General features: G+C 39.5%; 1 protein-coding gene across 19 annotated transcripts in view; it reads left to right on the top strand.

The window, feature by feature from the left end:
• TRPM3 (transient receptor potential cation channel subfamily M member 3) overlaps positions 1-15,555 on the top strand; it is a gene marked incomplete at its 3' end in the record, with an annotated part of 782,399 nt that overhangs the window by 646,247 nt on the left and 120,597 nt on the right. For all 19 annotated transcript variants that reach the window (XM_082696689.1, XM_082696696.1, XM_082696693.1 and 16 more), the window contains one exon: positions 12,554-12,626. In XM_082696689.1, the coding sequence (XP_082552815.1) occupies positions 12,554-12,626 (73 nt within the window). The remainder of the gene's footprint in view (positions 1-12,553; positions 12,627-15,555) is intronic.

Genomic DNA, 15,555 nt, shown 5'->3' with positions numbered 1-15,555 from the left:
ATGAGAGTGAGACAGCAAAAGGAAACAAAGTTTCCATATGGTACCAGGCACAAAAATCAAGATCCCTTCTTAGGGATGTTCTCGAGGGAATTAATGTATCAGATAGGAAGCCAAACCTATTAGATGCCCCCAATGCAGATTTTCTGCCATTTTGAGCACAAAGAAAGAAATTGTGTGATCTTTCTAAAGCTAAAAAGAGCCCTAATGATCATCTAGTCGGAGTTGTTGTTGTTGTTGTTATTATTATTATTATTATTATTATTATTTTGTAGATGGTAAAATCAAGATTCAGAGAAGTGAGGTGATTAGGCCAAGATCCTTTTGACATGTCACAACTGCCATATGAAACTAGCCGCATCCTATCAGCCATACAAAGGAAGTCCAGGAATCTGACAGAGGAAGGGTTATCACTAATCCCAAAGGCATTCACACAGGCAGGTGCCCAGAGGGCTGCCCCAAGGGCATCCCTTGTTGTCAGGAAACTGACAACAAGATCATTGCTGGGGGAACTAGACCAGCTGAAGAAGAGACACAAGAGAACCCCACCATCTGTAGCACTTTATGTGGCTTTCTTGGCAGTCTCTCCCGTGGGAGATTACAGAAGGATGTAGTGTCTTGATAAATATAACAGGGAAGTCAGAAAAAAGATAGAATGCTACCTTGTAATGATAAAAAAAAAAAAGCCACCAAAATAACCCCTAAAAATTATTATAGCCCCAGTAAGAAGCCCATATGGTATTGGCCTTGGAGAACCATCTGTGGCCCTACATATTCTCCTCAGAGAGATTTCTAATTATTTCTTAAAAATATATAAGAAAATACACACAAATCCAATAATGTCCTTCCTGAGATAGAAAGTAATCCTTCAGGTCGAATTGAATTTTCACCCATCTGTCTGACTGATGAGATAGTAGATGACAAATATTCTTGATTCTGCTAGCCAACGCCATGAGATATAGAAAGAAGCTTCTAGAAATGTTATTACTGGACCTGTAGGATCTGTCATGTACCCAGTGAGGTACACCACATGGTTATATAACAGATGAAAGAGGGAATGTCAGTTGTCAGGAGAAGAACTGAAAGCAAGAGACGGTAGGTGACAGGTTGTCATATCGTTCCAACCCCCTAAAGAGCCCTGCTGAAGTTTCTCCAGATAATTAATAGATGAGGAATTTAGCCTGTTCCCATTTTTTGCCCTCATCACAAACTCAGCTGGGCTGCTTTTTCTGTCCTCCCTCTGTGTCACCTTACGGTCGCAAAGTGTTCCTCAGACTATGAAGGATATGTCAGTCAAGATCTGGGGAGCCTTGGTTGAGTTCCTGACCCATATTTAACAGTTTCCTTACTGTGACATGTGCTGAAAAGCAAAAAAAAAAAAAGAAGAAGAAGAAGAAGATGATGTCTCCAAAGCTCATGTTCACCAAATGATTTCATTTGCACCTTTATTTAAGCCAGTGCTGCCCTGGGACCAAGGCAGCAGCTAAGGGCTAAAGGAAACATCAGGAAAATGAAAGTAGGAGAAAATCATGAGGTCAGTCTGTTTTTCAAGACCCAAAAAGAAGAGCCTAAACTCCTCCTGGTGGTTGGTAGTGGTGCAAATAAGCAGGGGGCAATCGCTGATCCTGCTCAAAGCTACTCTGTCCCCAGATCAGAAGGCTGCACTCTAAACAGGGCGTGTGCTGGTTTCCCACCGCCATTTTGTACAGCCAGCTTGGCGAGAGTTGCCTCCCTCTCTCCAGCATGTCACTGGCCGGGTTGGAGGCCATTACAGCAAATCCGATTCAAGAACAACACGAGTGGGGTTTTTTGTTATTTTGTTTGGGGTTTGGGGTTTTTTTGTTTTTGTTTTTGTTTCTGTTTTACTTCAGCTCGCTTATGAGGTACTGAAATACTCATTTCTAGCTGCAAGACAGTTGGTAACAAGAGTTCCAAGCTTTTAGGAATCTATCCTAAGGACAGAATACCACATACAGATCAGGTTTTAAATGATATTCATCCCATTTTTATCTGTATCAGACATTTAGACACAATATAAATGTCCAACAAAGCAGGTATTGGTTAAGTGAGCTATTCCCATCTATTGGACAGACTACTCTATAGATATTGAACATTATGCTTTTAAAAGTGTTCCCAATAATACAGGAAAGAACTTAGTTAGAATGCTAATGGAAAAGAGTATGAGAATACAAACTAGCAGTTCACAAATGTGCCTACCCTCCCACAACACAGACACATATATACACTGTGGCAATGGGGGTGGGGGAGAGAAGAAAGAGAAAAGAAGAAAGAGACCTGAAGGAAATAAACGAAGGTATCATTACTAGTTATATTTGGGTAGGACTTGGGATTTGGGAAACTATTTCTCATTTGACTTTTTCTAAACTTCTTCAGTTTTTCATGATAGTCATGCGCGGTCATGCAATGCTTTTATAATAAGAAAAAATTATTTCTCATATTGGCACCAGTGGGCTTCTGACCTCTGAATTGTATATCTTAAAGAGAGAAACAAACACTAGTCTTCTTAATTACAGTGGGGAGAAGAGAAAGGGGAGTCAAGAATTAGAGTCAAATGAGCAAAACCTCCTCCTTTCTCTGGCACTCGGGTAATTGCCCCCTTGTGCATGCGAGAAGATCCCTTGAGAGAAGGTGGTGTTACAGGAATGTGGGTGTGCTCTAATCTACTAAAAGCAGCCTAAACAGAATTGTGTCCCAAAAGTAGAGAGAACACACTTTTAAAATTAACTGGCAAATCCAATGTGTAATAAAATATCCTTTTAGAAGTCAGCTAATCGCGTATTTTATCCGATGTGTAAATTCATACATCTGAGTCTTTGGAAGGTAGGGCAAAGTAGATTTACAGTAATTTCATCCAATTTCTATCTCCAAAGCGTTACTTTTTATTCAGCCACTTCAATACGAGACTGAATCCTGTTCAAAAATATTACACGGAGAGTCAATACATAATTTATATGGAACTCCATAACAAATGAGTACACTTATTTGGTATTAATTTTCTCACAAAAATTTTGGCTGTCCCCTTCCACTAATCTTTGGTTTGCTCATTTCCAGTTGTGTTTGAATTTCCTCTGATTTCCTCCCCTCCTCCATATAAATCAATCTGTCCCTTTCCAAGCCAGCACCTTTGGCACAACGTTACCTTTAAGAATTTTGTCAACCTGGAGAGCCTAGGTGGCTCATCCGGTTAAGCATCTGACTCTTGGTTGTGAGATCGAACCCCATGTCAACTCTGCCGTCAACACAGAGTCTGCTTAAAGATTCTCTCCCCCACCTCCCCCTGCTCTCACTCTTTCTCAAGTAAATAAATAAATCTTAAAAAAAGAAAGGGGAAAAAAAAGAATTTTGTCAAGGAAGAGGAGTTCTTTTCCACAGATGGTGGAAATAAAATAGGAGTGTATTTTAGATGGCATAGGAACTTTTCATCCGGTTGCATTGCTGTATTCCCTGGGCCAAGTGACCTTTAGTCATACCAGAGTAAAAACTGAAGCCAGTATCTGCTCAAAACCCTTTTGTTATCCACCACAATTCCTGTTTAGATCCTTATTAGGGGTCTTGTATTATTCTGCATCTTGATGAACCTGGATTTTCACATTTCCTATTAAACCCTCAGTGGTCTCTCTTTTTTTTTTTTTTTTAAAGATTTTATTTATTTATTTGACAGAGAGAGATCACAGTAGGTAGAGAGGCAGGCAGAGAGAGGGGAAGGGAAGGAAGCAGGCCCCTGCTGAGCATAGAGCCCGATGCGGGACTCGATCCCAGGACCCTGAGATCATGACCTGAGCCGAAGGCAGCGGCTTAACCCACTGAGCCACCCAGGCGCCCCCCCTCAGTGGTCTCTTGAATATTAATATTTCATCAGGGAAATATTCTGCTTAGCTGGTGATTTTCTGTAGGAAAGGGGGAGTGGCAGAGAGAGAGAATTTCAAGCCGACTTCTGGCTGAGTGCAAAGCCCACTGAGGGCTCGATTTCACAGCCCCGAGGTCATGACCTGAACCAAAATGAGGAGTCAGACGTGCATCTGACTGAGCCATCCAGGTGCCCCTTTGCTGGTGGTTTTTAAGTTACTGCATTGTGAGGATTGAATGGCTTCTGGATCTAATGGTCTCCCTCTCTCCCTGCTCTAGTCCTCAGGAGACACATCTCCAGATTTTATTAAGAAATTAAATGAGTAAATAGGAGACATTTCAGAGATGGTTCTTTGAAGAAAGTTTCAGATGTGGCATGTTAATGTCCTCAAAGCTGTTGGTTAACATTATTATAGTGGACTTTCCTGAATGTCTACAAAATCATAAAACTTTTGCTAATTATCTATTGTATAGCTTTGGTGTTTCTCTAAAATTCTCTGACATGTTCCAAACCACTTGTCAAACCCAGGTATTGTCTCTTACATAGCTAACACAGCATGAAATGACTGTGGAATGTTCCTTTCTGTTTGTGATAGATGGAACCAAAGTGGCCTTGTTACTTACCAATATTTTTCAGCTTAATATCATGGCTATTTTCATTTTCAAAAGCTTGCTTCAATCTCCATGTCAATTTTTACAGATTCCTTGCCTGCTGTTACATAAATAAAAATCACAAATTAAGCTAGTTAATAGACACCTTGAACAGGAGTCAATTTAATTTTTCCAGTATGTTTTTCTGTACCTTCATCTTTATTCCACTCCAGGACCTGCTGGGTTTCAGAAGTGGAAAGTCCATGATTAGTTCAGCCACATGTACTCTGTTTTATTATTTAAGTGGTAAATACACTTGCTTGTTATCCAGAAGAGGAACCAAACCATCTTCAAATATAAAATTACTTCTCCCATGTCATTTTTAGACTTCTGGGATTTTGTCATTTTTCTATAATATCTGCTCTGAGTCTTTTTCCATACCATGGGTTAATCTACATGGCACTGAAGTTTCAGACATTTTGGTGAAACATATTTCTGGGTTAATCAGTTGCTGCCTGATCTCAAAACTGTCACATTCATCATAAGCCTCAATTTCTAAGAACCCAGGCAGCCCAGTTTCTAGCACATAATGTTTGACTAAGTGCTTAGCACTAATACAGCGTCCAGGAGAGTCTTAATTAAAATTGATGGTTTGCACCAGCTTGGTGTCTAGCCTAACGTAGCCATGCACTTTAGCTGTGTTACCATCCCTTGTGGACTGTGCTACTTTTTCATTTACCAGTTTCCTTAACACAGCGATTTGGTAACAATTCAACCAGTCAGCAAGGACGACTGGCAATCCTGTCTGCAAACAGACCTCTCTTTTATACAAGGCGACGTGTGCAAACCAGGGGAAAGAGGGCTAGAGCAGAGCACCAAGTAGCCTCCGGGAGTCTGCGAGAGGCACAGGAGAAGTGCGGGCTCCAACAACGTTGGGGCCCCTGAAAGGACCAAGTTGCTCAGTACCGCTGGGTCATCAGGCATGTGGGGCTGGGCTGTGGTGGTGGGAGTAGCAGCAAGGGGGTAGCAGGGACCACGTATCAGCAAGAGATAAAACTAAAGACCTAGATGGGAATGTGATACTGGCTGTCCTTGAATTCCCTGCGAAGGTTGTTTAGCAATGGGGACACCTGAGTGGCTCAGTCAGTGAAGCATCTGACCTCGGCTCAGGTATGATCTCAAGGCCCTGAGATCGAGTCCCTTGTCCTCAGGCTTCCTGCTCCGTTGGGGAGTCCGCTTCTCCCTCTTCCTCTCCATCTGCCCCTACCCCCCTCTTGTGCTTGCCCTCTCTCCCTCTCTGAAATAAATAAATATTTTTTTAAAAAAGCATTTTTAGCCATGGGAGCCACTAAAATATTTTAGTAAGGAGAGTGATACAATCAGGAAGATCGCTTGGGCAGCAGCATGGGGAGTAGGAATGGAAGGGCCAGAATGGGGAGGACCAGTAAAGAAATTCCTGGAAAGTTCAGAGTCTATAGGCTGAATAGTGGCCATGACAGTGAGATGGAGAAGGAGGAGGAGGCTGTAAGGAACCTGGACATACCATATGCTTTCTCACTTCCCTCCATCTCTCTTGTATAGAATGCACTAGAAGGAGGTGAGCTCCGGGAAAACAGGAATTTTTTGTCAGCTCTGCTCACTGCTCTGTCCCAGCACCTCCACGGTCCATAGCACAGAGATGCTCCATGAATCTGTGTTTCCCAACTCCCTTGTTTGCAGGGGGGAGCAGGTGACACATAGGACACCCTGACTCCCTCCCGACTTTGAACCGGGTGCAAAATGAGAGCCAGAACATAATCAGAAGAGCTGCTTGGCAGACCAGTTCGAGGGGTGGAAAATGCAGGCATCTTGTCATTTGGAAAGACTTAGCCTCCCTTCAATCTGAGAATCAGAATTGCATCTGGGCTAAGGCAATTTGTCCGCAAGTGAGCTGAAGATAGAAAATGTCAAACTGAATTTGGGGGGATGTTGTGGGTTTTTTAAACAAAATGAGGTTTTTTTCTTTCAAATCTTAAAGAACACTTTAATCTCTCTATATTTCATAGCATTTGGACAAAATAACCAACCATGTCAAACAAATCCAAGAGTTGCCTTTAGAGTACATGTTGAAAATACCAATTTTATCAAAAAGGAAAATCAAGCTTTATTTACTAAATCAATCAATAAAATAGCTAAATAACTTCTACTTCTTTGTAATTAAAAATATTTTTTCTGTTAAAGGTACATTGATGAGATTTAATAGAATGAGCATAGCCTGCCCCTTAAATGACCAAAATAACAAAATGGCAAAAATAACAAAAAACATATATTTGTTTTAAACCAATCTCCATCAGTGCTTAGCACAGAAGAAGATGAAAAAGGAAACCATGCTGGGAGACAAGAAATTTTGATTAATTTCTGGAATATTAAAAGCAGGTATAAAAAAAATAAAAAATAAAAAGCAGGTATAGAAACTAGGATTTGCAAGGGCTGTTGGGCAGCTCAGTTGATTAAGCATCTGACTCTTGATCTCAGCTCAGGTGTTGATCTCAGGGTCATGAGGTCAAGCCCTTCTTGGGCTCCATGCTGGGTGTGGAGGCTACTTACAAAAACAAAAACAAAAATTAGAGCTTGCAAATTATTTGAGCAGAAAAATACATACCGTAAAGTTAAAAAATTATTTCAGTTACCATACAGGATCAGAATAAACAAAAGCAGGAATGGGATTGTTCTACCTAGAGACCAGCCGTGGGCGTTCCAGGTGCACTGCCTGCAATGCTGTTTATCATGACCAAAGATGGGAGACACCCAGTGCTCACTGGTAGAAGACTGGTCACATAAATCGTAGTACATGCATATAATGAAGCATCTGGAGTCAACGAACAATGAAGCAAGTGAAATGTAATAATGTATAAAGCTTGCTACCATTCATGGGAAAAGGGAGAGATGCACGCATTTCTGTTTATTTACGATGTAGAACATCTCCAAAACCAGTCATACGCTTACCTTTGTTGAGAAGTGCTGGAAAACTAAGGACAGAAACTGGATTCCCTGCATTTTTACCATATGTTTCTTTATGCTGTTGGGATTTTGTTCTTGCCGTGTGCATTTATTATCTAAGCAAGTATGATATTTTTAAAGGAAAAGAAAGGTAGAAGGGAAATGATAAAGTCTAGAAAACAGAAAACAAAATACGCTGGAAAAAAAGAAGAAAGAAATCAGTAATCATATTAAACATAGCTGGATTCTTTTCTGCCTTGAAGAGAAAGATATTCTGATTCATTAAAAAAAAAAATCAACAAACTCTAGCCTTACTGTTTATAAGATAGACATCTAAAACAAAATGACCACCAAGAAGTGACCCCCCCAAAAACCCCACAGATGTACAGATGGAATAATATATCAGACACATTCTAATCCCCTATAAGAGCATATATGGTGATTAAAATGTTAATTTAAAATAAAATGTAACACAAAGCAACAGCACTAAATAGAAAAGGGAGCTAGTTGATGTTGATAAAAACTGCAACCCACCAAGAACAGACTGTCATGAACCTTTATACATTTTTTAAAAGCTTCAAAACATGCAAACCCAAGACTTATTTACTTTGAAGGAATAATTATGAAGTGTTACTCATAATAGGAGACTTTAACGGGGCGCCTGGATGACTCAGTGTGTTAAATCCCCTGTTTTCGGCTCAGGTCATGATCCCAATGTCTTGGGATCGAGCCCTGCATCGGGCTCTCTGCTCAGCAGGGAGCCTGCTTCCTTCTTTCTCTCTCTCTCTCTCTCTCTCTCTCTGCCTCTCCCCCTACTTGAGATCTCTGTCAAATAAATATATATATAAAAAAATAGGAGACTTTAACATGCCTCTTGAAAATAAATATGTAGAGTATTTGAATAAAAGGTATGATCTGTGTCTAGATCAATCTACCTGAAACTCTGTACCCAGCAGATAGAGAAGACACGCTTTTTTTCAAGCAAAAGAGCATGTTTAAAAAATGTTAAAATATATTCTAACATTAAAAATGATTTTAAGAGAAAATAAGTGACATATATTTTTAAATGAAAATTACATAATGCATATAAAAACATGTGAAATACATAATCTTAGATCCAATGATTAGGAAACAAGAAGGAATAAAAATAACATAACCCCAGCATCCACCTAAAATTCTAGGAAAAGAATGGCTTAAGGGAGCAAAAACAGAAGAAATGAATGGATAATGATAAAAGCAGAAAATAGTAACTTCAAATTATAAATAATAATATCCATAAAATTAAAATCAAATTCTTGGAAATGACCATGATTTTGATTAAATTAAAAATAAAGAATTTTTTTAAATCCATATAATTCTAGACAAAAAGGAGATTTTTAAAATAATAAGAGAATTGTGCATATAACTGTGTACCCATGAACTTGAAAATGTAGATGAAAGATCTGATTACATAGGAAAATACATGAAACTGACTCAGGGACAGTCAGAAAAGCTAAATTGGTCAATAATTGCTGGAAAATTTATACAGGTGATCAGCGATCTGTCCCTAAATATGGGTGTTTACATTCCCCTAAACCTGGAGAAGTGGGAGAATTCTTTTGTTACGTAAACTGTTCTGGGGCATAAGTAAATTCAAAAGGCTTTCCAAGTCATTCTGGAAAGTCACTGCAACTCTAATCCCAAAATGAGGCAAGATTGATGACCTGTACCAAACAGTTGCAAAGACCTAAATAAAATATTAGTGCTGTTAAAGAATCATATATCAATACCAGTGAATTTTTATCAACCTATCATACTCCAAAACTACTATTTTGATTCACAGCCGCACCAAGAATATTTCAGAATACTTGATTTTCTGCATCTCTGCCAAACCTGGGGTTGGTAGAATGGCTCTGATTTTATTTGACCTTTTTCCCCCTGAGGTTAGATGGAGACATCGTGTAATTGGGATTTTAAAATGTCTTAAATTTCAAATAAAAATGTTTTAGAGTAGTGATGAAGACACAATCCTGCAAATCAGCTCAAGGCAAAATTATGAAATAAATATTGTCTTTGGAACCTCCAGCCTCTCTTTCGTTCTTCCTTCTCCTCTTGAATAGGGGCAGATGGGCAGCCTCTCCCTCCACATCAGGTTTCCAGAAAAACGTGAAGCCCTGGCATGCGATTCCACATCAGGCTCCTTGACAAACAAAAACAGAGGGGCGCCTGTTTAACTTCATCAGTTAAACATCCAAAAATCAAGAGATTTCAGCTCAGGTCCTGATCTCAGGGTCATGGGATCGAGCCCCGTGTTGGGCTCTGTGCTCAGTGTTGAGTCTGCTTGAAATTTTATCTCTCCCTCTCTCTCAGACCCTTCCTTCTCTCTCTCTCTCTTTCTCTCTCTCTCTCTCTCAAATAAATAAATAAATAAATCTTTAAAAAAACAAACACGAAACTATGTCTCCACTGCCTCTTACCCCAAATCCTTTAGAAATCCTACACTATAAACCTTTTCCCCTCCTCAAATCTGTTCCTAGGAAGGCCTGATAATGTTACCTTTCAGGGTAAATTTTTCTATTTGCTGCCTCAGAAAAATTTGCGTAAGAAATGTGATCTCTAATTTGGCAGTAAAATGTCAGCATCTACAGAACAAGCAGGTCCGATGTTTAAGGAATTCTTTGATGCCTAAGTTTTGAATTCTTCTGAAACAAGGTGCTCACATGTTATCCTGATTCTCCTTGGCTTGCTCCTGGCTAAGGACACAGCATAGCCGGCCTGGCTCAAAGAGTTCATCTGTAGGATTGGCCAAGTTCCACTTCTGCCCCCTGGTTCTTAATCCCGTGGACTGCAGACTGTCTTCCAATTCAGGCACTTGTCCCCGAGTTCCAAACCGAGAAGAGCTGCCTCTCTTCTTCCAAGTGGATTTTGTGGGGGCAACCGTAGCCATTTGGGAGAAGGTCCTGCTGGCCCTTTGGCCAGACCTACAGTCGAGCGGAAGTCGATTTCAGCTCAAATCTAACGGAGCTGGGGCACGCCTGCGCACGCTGGTCCTTTCCAGAGATCACAGTTTTGGCCTGGGAGCCAAACACAGGCTGTAGATAGGTTTTGTTTGTCTCTCTCTATTTTTCATATTTTTACGTTCAAAAGCCTACAAAGTCATTTCAGTCTACACTCTCTGCCTTACACTCATCCTACACTCTGATCTCAGGACATGAACAATCAAGACACAAGAGAATTAAGCAGCTCACGAGTCAGATGTCCGTATGATCTTTCTTCCCCTCTCTTCGTTGCTGTGTTTAAGGCACAAGACAAAAACGTCAGGGCTCTTGGGTTCTGATCACAACTCTCCTAGCTAACTAACTCATTTTGCGACCTTAAACAAGTTACTTTGGATAGTGGACTGGATTTCTAAGGCAACTGATAATGTCACAGTCTCTGAGTCTGTGTCTCTTCTTTCCCTCACAGTGGCTAAACTTGGAATTCTCTATTAGCAAATGCAGTAAAGTGTACTTCCCATGTAGTTGGAAACGGACAAACACTATTGTTTTCCCTTTTCACAGCTAGAGAAACCTGAAGCCTAAAGCAGCTGAGAAAAATAGTAATTCAGTGCAGATAGTCAAATAACCTTTTGGCTTCCTTAAGTAACTTCCCTCTGACTTGAAGAAGAGATCTTTGTTATTGTTCAGCATTATTTGGGAACTTTGTATTAATTCAACATGTATCATTACTTCCTCGCTGTGTCTTTATGCTCCTTCCTGCGATTCATCTGTGGAGAATACTTTTCTCCCCTGGATCACCAAAAAGGAAAGATGTTATTGTAGTGTCTGCTTTCCCCTTCTTACAACCTGAAAGTAATTGCTAAGTTACTCTCAAGGGAGTTTAAGGGTATTTTTTTAAATTTAAATTCAATTTTATTAACATACAGTGTATTGTTAGTTCAGAGGTAGAATTTAGAGATTCATGGTTGCATACAACACCCAGTGCTCATTACTTCAGATACCTTCCTTAGTGTCCGTCCCCCAGTTACCCCATCGCCCCTCCCCTCCCCTCCAAACCCTCAGTTTATTCCCCAGAGTTCAGTATTCCTTACGATTTGTCTCCCTATTTTCCTCTTATTTTATTTTTCCTTCCTTTCCCTTATGTTCATCTGTTTTGCTTCTTAAATTCCATATACGAGTAAAATTATATATTTGCCTTTCTCTGACTGAGTTATTTCGCTCAGCATAATACCCTCTAGCTCCAACCACATCGTTGCAAATGGGAAGACTTCGTTCTTTTTGATGGCTGCATAGTATTTGTGTGTGTGTGTGTGTGTGTGTGTGTGTGTACACACCACATCTTCTTTATCCATTCATCTGTTGATGGACATCTAGGTTCTTTCCACAGTTTGGCTACTGTGGACATTGCTGCTATAAATATTGGGAGGCAGGTGTCCCTGTGTTTGGGACACTGTGTTTGTGTCCTTTGGGTAAATACCCAGTAGTATAAATGCTGGGTCATAGAGTAGCTCTATTTTTAACTTTTTGAGGAAACTCCGTATTGTTTTCCAGAGTGGTTGCACCAGTTTGCATTTTCACCAACAGTGCAAGAGAGTTCAAAGGGGTTCAGGGTTAGTGAGAGGACTGAAGGATCTAGAGCCATCACACTGTTGAGAAACCCTTTGTAACTATTGCTGTGGAGTAAGTGTGGCACTGGCATTGCACACACACAGATACATACACACACGCACACACACACACACACACGTGCCCTTACTGAAGGGCATACTAAACTACTTTTAAACACTTAATTTCTCAACTCACCGTGTATGTCACAGCTTACACATTTCTGTAAGTCCAGTAAGATTTAATTTTAAAACTGAAATGATAGACGATATTTTCCTGGGTCTTGGGTTTCTTGTCATTGTCAATATAATCAATGCAATTATATGAGGTGGTCTCTGTTAGGAGGCTATGAGACATCTTCCCCTTAATGAACTGTAGAACCCTGTAGCTGAATTCCTGCTCTGTCTGCTTCTCCTGGGGTCAAGAATCCACCTTGTAGATATTAAGATAATCTGTGTTCAGATATGGTCTCATTGATTGAATTTGTCTTGGGGAAAAGCATGCATTGTTAATGGTCACCTTGTCTCAAATTGCAGATTACGGTATTCCGGATGGGATCAGAAGGACACCAGGACATTGACTTAGCTATCCTGACAGCTTTGCTCAAAGGTAAAAGAGTTTCTATGTCCAGAGAGTAAAAAAATAATTTAAATGGATTAACATAGCAACCTTGTCTCCTAATAGTAGATGCAATCCCAAATGATACTGTGACATCCAATTATTGATAACATAAGGACTTCTCCTAGAAGACATTGTTCCTGCTATAAAATTCTTCTATGATAGAGCTGTCAAAGTATGATTCAATTTCATAAAGTTTAAATGTATTACAATTCAGTCGTGTCCATTGAGTCATAAAAATATACAAAGTAAAAGGCTAATGCAATATGTAAGATACTAAGTCACTGAAGTTATTTAATAATTATTACCCTGTCTACTTCCAAAAACCATTTAATCTGGTACAGATGGTAGATAGATACAGAGATATAATAATGCATTGAAAACGGAAAATCAAAACCATTGAGAAGAAAGGAGGAAGAAATAAACAAAAAAACTAGGTTAGTATACTTGTAATTGGAACATTGAATTTAGCTCTAAGTTTCCTTGAAGTCCAGGCAAAAATAGAATTGGATTTTATGATTTTCCTTGAGGGTGGATGTTTGTCCTGTTCTCTAGTCCCCTTACTATCAAGAGGTCTCACTACATGTGCTCATCCTTGGAACCAAATTCCGGAGAAGAGCAGTTTCCTCTGGGCTCCCCAGATCAAATTCTGTCCTTCATGCCCCTTAACAGGTCTATACATTTGACCCATAACATTCAACGTTAAAATAAATAAAAGGAAGTCATCTCTGTGCAGCACTGAACTGGAAACTAGAACTATGAGACGAAACAAAATCACAAATCTTGTTGAATGTGGTTCTGAGTTCAAGATGTCACCCATGTTCTCCCCAAGCCCCATACTTTGCCTGCTGCTCCCTTTATCACAAGGTTGGTGACTGCCTCTTCGTAAGCCTTCCTGGATCGTGAGCGCTGTGAGGGCAGAGAATGTGTCTTACCAATGGATAAGACACACCTCACCACCTCACCCAAGCCCTCACACATGGCAGCATTTGGTCCATTTTTTGTTGAATAAGCGAAGGGATTGATTACTGAATGAATGATTACTTAATGATTCAGTGACAGACTTAACATTCCAAAATTGAAACTCAGAATAGCAACCGTTGTATTCTCCATCCCCCCTACCCTATCTCCGCCATTAATACTTCCTTGAATACCCATCCTATGGCAGCCATTGTGCCTATGCTAAGCTTTTTACAAATACTATAAGCAGTAATTATTACAGCAACTGTGTTCTGTAGCAGCTATCTTGAATCCCCATTCTACAGACAGGTAAGTGGAGCTACAAGATTTCAGTAACTTGCTCAGGGTTACCATGCTAATTAATAAACCTGAACTTAGATCTAGGCCCTTTGAAGTCTTCACTGCACTACATGTGGCCCCCTTAATGCTAGAAGCCATTGACCCCCTCCATGTATCCCCCGAAGATGTATTTGCACATTCATTCAAAATCCCAGTCACATTTCAGAAATTCACAGTCCTGCAAGGTGTATCATGTGTCCCAGGTTGAGAACTTCGCTCTGAAGCAGTTCATTCCAACGAACTGACAAAGACACAAAGAATTCACGCATGGTACTGTGTGTGGGCTGAACCACAAGGCACACTCTGTTCTCCAGTTGTCAGGGATAAAATTAAAAAGTTTGAGGCAGGGAAGTCTCTAATACTTCCTATTCTTACACGAAAATAAGAAAAAATAATAAAACCAGTAACTAACACTTATTGAAGACTTGCTATGGTGCCAAACGCTGTGTTAGATACATTCTGTGTATAAATTCATTTAATCTTTCCAAGTTGGATGACCAGTTCATTACAAGACCTGTCTTATCTATAAGGAAATTGGGACACAGAAAATTCAGTTGCATGACCAAGATCAGCTAGCCAGTAAGCAGTAGAGACACGATGCCCCCATAGCCCTCCTAGTGTAGACCACCAAGGCATCCTATTGCATTGATAATAAGAAGTAGATTTGCCACATTTATCACCTTGAATCAGAACTCAGCAAGTGAAGAAGTGGCTCCATTATTGGTTAAACACATAGAAGCTATCACAGTATCTTCTACTGTCAATATTTTCTTCTTTCACCAGTGTGTGACTTAAACTTGTGTTTTACCTTTAGATCATAGAATTTATTTGTTATAATATAAGAGAGTTGTTACCCGACTGTGCAGAACAGATCCCATGAAATACATTTTATATTGTAACCAAGTAGTTATACATATGTTTTTAGAAAGCTGAAGCTAAAGCTCATGAAATTATATTTACATTGTATGCAATGAAATTGAATATTTTCTATTCTATTCTATTCTCTTTAATGCTGATTATATTCCACTAAATTGATTTCATGACCCACTAATGGGTCATAACCTGGAGTTTAAAAAACACTGCCATAGTAGATTAAAGGAAATTATGATTGCTCTAAGAAATTAACATTTCTAATCACTATAATGAATATTATTTATGCAACAGTTGATGCTAATGGAAATTTCTGCCATTAAAAGATTATGATGTATCAACTCTATTTTTCAAAGGCTTTTAAATGCTGATTTTGACCCAGCTGATTTGTGAAGGATACAAGCTTAATCCTTTTGCTGACTTTGTAGGAGGCCAAGAGCATACTTATCAGTTTCAAATTTTTTTAAGTTTGTTAAATTGTGCTTATCTATTTTTTAAATTGTGCCTAGGCATGTAATATGGTTTAACACTTAATTTTTACAATTATACTTAGTTTTCAATTATCCCATGCATGAGGGATTTTTTTACAGTCAAGTTTTTATTCCTGCCATCATCTGAGAAAACTAGAAATTAGATAGGAGGAGGGGGAGGAAGGTGTGAGACTAAACAGTGGTATATAAATCCAGAGCCCAGCAAAGAAAAAAAAAAAAAAAAGGAACCAGGTGGTCATGGGGAAATTCTACCTTTGCTG

The sequence above is a fragment of the Mustela nivalis genome (genome assembly GCF_964662115.1).
Source record: "Mustela nivalis genome assembly, chromosome: 13".
Classification (NCBI taxonomy): domain Eukaryota; kingdom Metazoa; phylum Chordata; class Mammalia; order Carnivora; family Mustelidae; genus Mustela; species Mustela nivalis.
This window is presented reverse-complemented; position numbering and strand designations above follow the sequence as displayed.